General features: G+C 37.9%; 1 protein-coding gene across 1 annotated transcript in view; it reads left to right on the forward strand.

Annotated features, from left to right (window-relative positions):
• The window catches only part of Eif2s3 (eukaryotic translation initiation factor 2 subunit gamma), a 20280-nt gene that overhangs the window by 6134 nt on the left and 7643 nt on the right, over positions 1-6503 (forward strand). Inside the window, exons 6-9 of the mRNA XM_010607153.2 lie at positions 332-490; positions 1686-1820; positions 3815-3909; positions 4875-5019. Of these exons, the coding sequence (XP_010605455.1) occupies positions 332-490; positions 1686-1820; positions 3815-3909; positions 4875-5019 (534 nt within the window). The remainder of the gene's footprint in view (positions 1-331; positions 491-1685; positions 1821-3814; positions 3910-4874; positions 5020-6503) is intronic.

Below are 6503 nucleotides of genomic sequence, written 5' to 3' on the forward strand. Positions count from 1 at the left end.
TTTTTTTGTACTGGGGATCAAACTCGGGACTTTGCACTTTCAAGGCAGGCAGCAGCACCATTGAGCTAAATCCCTGGCCTTTCTGAAGTCTTTCATAGATGCTGTTACATTTTAGGGGTGGTAGAATATAGAAATATAATGAAACCTAGCTATATGTTGTACAATGTAGTGGTTATAACATTACCAATATATGGTTCTAGAACTTTCCCATCACCAGGAAAGGAAACTCAGTGCCCATTAGCAGTCACAGTCCAGGCCTCCCTCTGCTCTGTCCCTAGAAACCAGTATTTCCACCTGTTCTCATATATCTTTTTTATTCCTCATCAACCAGCTGGTAATGAATCTTGCCCTCAGCCTCAGACTTCTGAACACCTGGCTGCAATAGAAATCATGAAACTGAAGCATATTTTGATCCTACAGAATAAAATTGATTTGGTAAAAGAAAGTCAGGCTAAGGAACAATATGAACAGATCCTTGCATTTGTACAAGGTAAGAAGCCATAGTATCTAATAAATCTGAATCCCTTTGAGTGGCACTTAATCCAGATACCAAATGTTAAGTTAACTTTTAATATAGTACACTATCTAAAACAAGGGGTAATCTTAGGGGTGTTCCTCCCACACTGGTACCAGGAATTGAACTTAGGACCTTGCCAGGCAGGTGTGGCACCACTGAGCTACATCCCTGGCCCAGTCTTAGGGGTCTTAAGACTTATTTCTCTCTCTACTACTTGATAATGTAACTAGTGAGATGTATATTTCTGAATTTGACAAACTAAAATATATTCTTGCTGGCTGAAAATTAGAATTGAAGTTAGATTCAGTGAAACTTTATCACTTAGATTTTAAAAGAATCTCAGAGCTGGGGATGTAACATGCAAGGCCCTTAGATTCAGTCCCCAGCACTGCCCCTACACCCCATCATCAGTGGTAAGTAAAAGGAATAAAAACATTTTTAAAATCTTCATAGTCTCCTTTTTTCTAGTTGTATAGTGTTGCATTTCAGGGACAATATGATGCATCTTATTGTCTTCAATTCTCAGTCTTGCTGTTCTTGTTAGAAAGCTTAGCTTCCTATGAAACCAGTTCTGTCATGTAAAAGAAAAGTCATTTTGAGTAAAATGTAATTATGTTTAATTATGTTTGGTCTTTTTTTGGTACCGGGGATTGAACTCAGGACCTTGTGCTTATGAGGCAGGAGGTGGCACCACTGAGCTAAATCCCCAGCTCTGGTCCATTTCTTTCACCAGCTTGTTTGACTTGTGATTAATGAGGTGCAAAAACTATATGTGCTAGCAGTCTTTGATTAGTGAAGAGTCTTATTTTATCTTGTTATTTCTTGGGAGCTTAATTACATGTTACTAGAAATCTTTTCAGCTATAAAGTGTACTTTCACAGAAGTGTATTTTATTTCTTTAAACAGTTTTACTGCTTTACAATGTGAAGTATATCAATGTGATTTTAACAGTTTTTGTCTTAAGGGAAATAGAATTCACTTCCAGGAATTAAAAAAAAGGAAAAAAAATACTGTCATCTTCCTAAACAGAACTATTACTTTCTATTTGTTGCTAACATTTGGGGATGCTTAGGCCTCTATTTTAGTCATAATTATTTTAGGTAACAAATATGTAGAACAAGTTTTATGAAACTGTATTGTTTTGATCTTTTTGAATTTTGTTTTATAGGTACAGTAGCAGAAGGAGCTCCCATTATTCCAATTTCTGCCCAGCTGAAATACAATATTGAAGTTGTCTGTGAGTACATAGTAAAGAAAATACCAGTACCTCCTAGAGACTTTACTTCAGAACCTCGACTTATTGGTAAGCGATAGGAGTCTCCTTTAATTCTTAATTTGGTCTTTTTTACATTGGCAGTTCCCCTCTAAGGATGTTTATTAATGTTTATTTCTGCAGAGGTGAGAATAAATCCATAAAATCTTCGAAATTGATTAGCACCAAGGTTATATTGGCAGTGAGTGCTAGAATGCAACGCTGGTTGAGGGACAGAGTCCTGAATACAGTAGTAGAAACTTAACCTTTTTATGCTCAGTATATGGTGTGTTATGTGAGCAACACGGAGTAATAAACTCTTCTCTGAAGCTATAGTGTTTTAGGGTATCACAATTTCCATAGAAATGGTGTTGTACCATTAATGAAATGCTGCTACTGGTGTTACTTGATTATCCAAACCTGTGGCTCCTACAGCTCTGTGTAGGAGCCTTTGCAAAAATGACATTTGAGCCCCTCTGGGCCTTCATTTGGGGCTCCTGTTTGGTAGGAAAAGTTCTCTTGGGTGACCTAAATGCAGGATATGTAGTCCTAGAGTTGTGAAAATGAAAAATGTAAAATGAAAAAAGTAACTTTTTAGCAGAGCGTGGTGGTGCATGCCTGTAATCCCAGCAGTTGGGAGGCTGAGGCAGGTGGGGTGCCATGAGTTTGAGGCCAGCCTGGGCTACAAAGGAAGACCCTGTCTCAAAAAAAAAAAAAAAAAAAAAAGGGGCAATTTAGCTCAGTGGTGCGTTTGATTCCCAGTACCAAAAAAAAATGAGCGACAGGTGTAAGAGTCTGCCTTATCCAAGTTCATGAAGTTAATTAAAAATAAAAAAACAAAAATAAGTTTTCATTGTACAGGCCATGTAATGTAGGGATCCCTTATATAAAATGGGGTAGTGTTTGCATATAACCTATGCATAGTCTCGTGTACTTTTTTTAACGCTTCATTTTAGTGTATGTGCTGCCGAAGCGAACACTTTTAACCCTTCATTGCTGGTGATGGAACCCAGGGCTTTGTGCATACTCAACAAGCTCTCACTGAGTTATATCCTCACTCCCTGTATATGTGAAATTATTTCTAGACTGTATAATATCTAATTCAAGACAGAAGCTGCATGTTGTGTAAATAGTGCTATTGTTTAGGGAATAATGACAAAGTACATACATGCTCATTACAGACACAATTTTAAAAAAATGTTTAATCTGGTTGGTTGAATAACATGTAGAACCCTCAGATGTTGAGGGTAACTATACATATTTTTACTGTTTTGTCCCCCCTGGCAATAGAATTATAGTACATGTGATATTTTTTGTGACTTTTATTTTCCTTAATGATATTATGAGTGTCCTTCTTCCAGATGATTACATATATAACAACTACCTTTTTGTTGTTGTTTTGAGACAGGGTTTCGCTTTGTAGTCCAGGCTGCCCTCCACAGCAATGCTTCTGTCTCTACTACCTGAATGCTGAGATTACAGGCATAAGCCATCATGCCCAGATATATAATAATCATTTTAAAATTGCTGCACGATAATCCATTAGTACAGATACACCATAATATGCCATCTATTAATGACTGTCAAGTTATCTCCATTTTTCTCATTGTAATAATATTTATTTTTTTAATTTTTATTCATTCATTCATTCATTGATTTAGTTATTGGTACTGGGGATTGAACTCGGGTCCTTGCGCTTGCAAGGCAGGCCACTGAACCGCTGAGCTAAATCCCCGGCCCTGTATTTATTTTTTTTAGAAAATTTGAATTGGAAAATAATACTGCACCTAAAATTAAAATTAATTTTAAAAATGACTTTAAAGACCTGTCACGTAAAGGTACAAGATCCCAATAATAAATGTTACTGTACTGTATACCTAAAATGTACCAATAAACTCAATGAGGAAAAAAAAAAATACAAATGACTTTAAAGGGCTGGGGATTTAGCTCAGTGGCACCACACCTGCCTTGCAAGTGCAAAGCCCTGAGTTCAAGCCCCAGTACCAGGGCGGGGGATGACTTTAATTTCTTTAATTTTCTTTTAGTCATTAGGTCATTTGATGTCAACAAACCTGGTTGTGAAGTTGATGACCTTAAGGGAGGTGTGGCTGGTGGTAGTATTCTAAAGGGAGTATTGAAGGTAAGCTGGATTTAGGTTGTTATGTTTTTGGTTTTTTACTTTGCCCTTTTTTTTGTTTTGTTTTGTTTTGAGCCAGGGTCTGACTATGTAGTTCAGGCTGGCCTTGGAACTCACTGTAGCCCAAGATGACCTTGAGCTCACAGTGATCCTCCTGCCTTAGGCTCCCAAGTGCTGTTGTTACAGGCATGTGCCATCACGCCTGGCTATTTTGCTCTTGATTTAATCAGGAAAAATGTATGCATAATCCAAATTGAAAAATAAGTTTTTGGTGGGCATGCTGGTGCTCACCTGCAAGCCCCGCATTGCAGGTACCTCAGGCAGGAAGGTTGCAAGTTTGAGCCTAGCCTGGTCAATTTAGCAACTTAGACCCTGTCTCAAAATGAAAGCACTAAAAATAAAGGCCCTGGGTTCAGTCCCCTGTGCCACAGATGAATATACACATACACAACTTTTTTTCGTGGTGTTCAGTATGTCTGATCTCTGTATTTAAAGGCTTCTTGGGAATTTGGAGCTCATTTTGTATGGTGACAGGCTTGTGTGTTAGGTAGTTAGCAACAGTTGGGTAGTTCTGATTTTGAAGATCTTGTCCATGTTTGTTTTTCCATTTTTTAAAAATAGTGATGTTTGGCCAGGCGCAGTAGTGCATGCCTGTAATCTCAGCACTCAGGAGGCTGAGGCAGGAGGATTGCCTGGAGTTTGAGGCAAGCCTTGCCTGCATAGTGAAACACTGTCTCAGACCACCACAGAAAAAGTGATTTTTTCAGGCCAGACATTCAGCTCAGTGTTGCCACCACCTGCCTCACAAGTGTAAGGTACTGAGTTTGATCCCAGGTACAAAAAAAAAAGAAAAAGTGATTTTGAAAGAGGATTGTTGTTAGAGTTTTGTGGTATCTCTTCTAGAAGCCTAACAGGTAAATGAATATTGTGTACCATGGTAATTCTCATTTCCAATTATATATTTGTAGGTGGGCCAGGAAATAGAAGTCAGACCTGGTATTGTTTCCAAAGATAGCGAAGGAAAGCTCATGTGTAAACCAATCTTTTCCAAAATTGTATCACTTTTTGCGGAACATAATGATCTTCAGTATGCTGCTCCTGGGGGTCTTATTGGTAAGACTTTCTCTCTGGTTCCTTTTCTTTTAATTTGTGGACATTCACAAACTTGTCATAGGAAATGGATTACTCAAAAGATATATTGTAGATTTTTAATTGAGTTTTTTAACAATTGAATGGGGTGGGGGAATATTTATATAGTTTAAAAACTGTTGACTTTAATTTATAAAATGATTTTTAGAGCCACGCGTAGTGGTGCACGCCTGTAATCTCAGCATTCTGGAGGCTGAGGCAGGAAGATTGCCACAAGTTTGAGGCTAGCCTGCACTACTTAGCAAGACCTTGTCTCAACCCCCCACAAAATAGTTTTTCACCTGTTTATAAAAAGTATTTCAAATATAAAGAATATATTTTAGTAAATAACCTGCTTTAGCAATAATAAAATAAATTTTATGAACTGGATTTAAAATAACTAATACAGGGCTGGGGATTTAGCTCAGTGGTTCCGCCGCCTGCCTCGCAAGCGCAAGGTCCCGAGTTCAATTGTTTGTTTTTGAGACAGGTTCTCTTTGCTATGTTGCCCAGGCTGTCCTAGAACTCCTGGACTCAAGCAATCCTCCCACCTTAGCCTCTTGAATAACTGAGAATAACTGTGCCCCCATGCCTAGCTTATACTCACTAGTATTTTAATTTGTACAGTTTGTAGTAGAGAATGGTTGTATTTCATGTGTCTTGCAAATGGAAAGTTAATGGTAGAGCATTTGCCTAGCATGCATAAGGCCCTGGGTTCAATTCCCAGCAACCCTCCCATCCTCAAAAAACTTACTCAAAAATGTCAGTTGCATGATAGCAAATTATATTTATACACTTGAGTGAGAATAAAAGAAGATAACCTCTACCTGGGCATGGTGGCACGTAGTCCTAGGTACTTGGTAGGCTAAAGCAGGAGGTTCATTTGTGCCCAGGAGTTGAAGGCCAGCCTGGGCAACATAGTGACACCCTATCTCAGTACAAAAAAAAAAAAAAAAAGAGAGAGAGAAAGATAACCTCTACTGTATAAAGATTATTAAAATAATTTAAAGCCTTTTCTAGTTTTTTACAACTTAGTGTATTATCAGATACCAAGGTTCATTGAGAATTACAGGTATTGTGCCTTTGGATTAAAGATGAAAATGTTTGGTGACCATTTTATTCTTTATCAAACAAGTTGGTTCTCTGGGTTTGGTTTGATTTGGTTTTTTTTGGTACCAGGGATCGAGCTCAGGACCTTGCGCTAGCAAGGCAGGTGGCGGCACCACTGAGCTAAATCCCAGGCCCTTGTGGGTTTTAGCTATACAAACAACTCTTCCATTACACAACTTTTTCCATTCTATTCTGTAATGAAGAATTTACTGGGCCGGGGATTTAGCTCAGTGTTTCCACCACCTGCTTTGCAAGTGAAAGGTCCCTAGTTAGATTCCCAGTACCAAAAAAAAAGAATTTACTGTATACAATTTTTATCTTTTTTTTTTTTTTTTTTTTTTTTTTTTTTAAATAGGGAA

Source organism: Fukomys damarensis, unplaced genomic scaffold, assembly GCF_012274545.1.
Source record: "Fukomys damarensis isolate Sample0158 unplaced genomic scaffold, DMR_v1.0_HiC HiC_scaffold_39, whole genome shotgun sequence".
Lineage (NCBI taxonomy): Eukaryota > Metazoa > Chordata > Mammalia > Rodentia > Bathyergidae > Fukomys > Fukomys damarensis.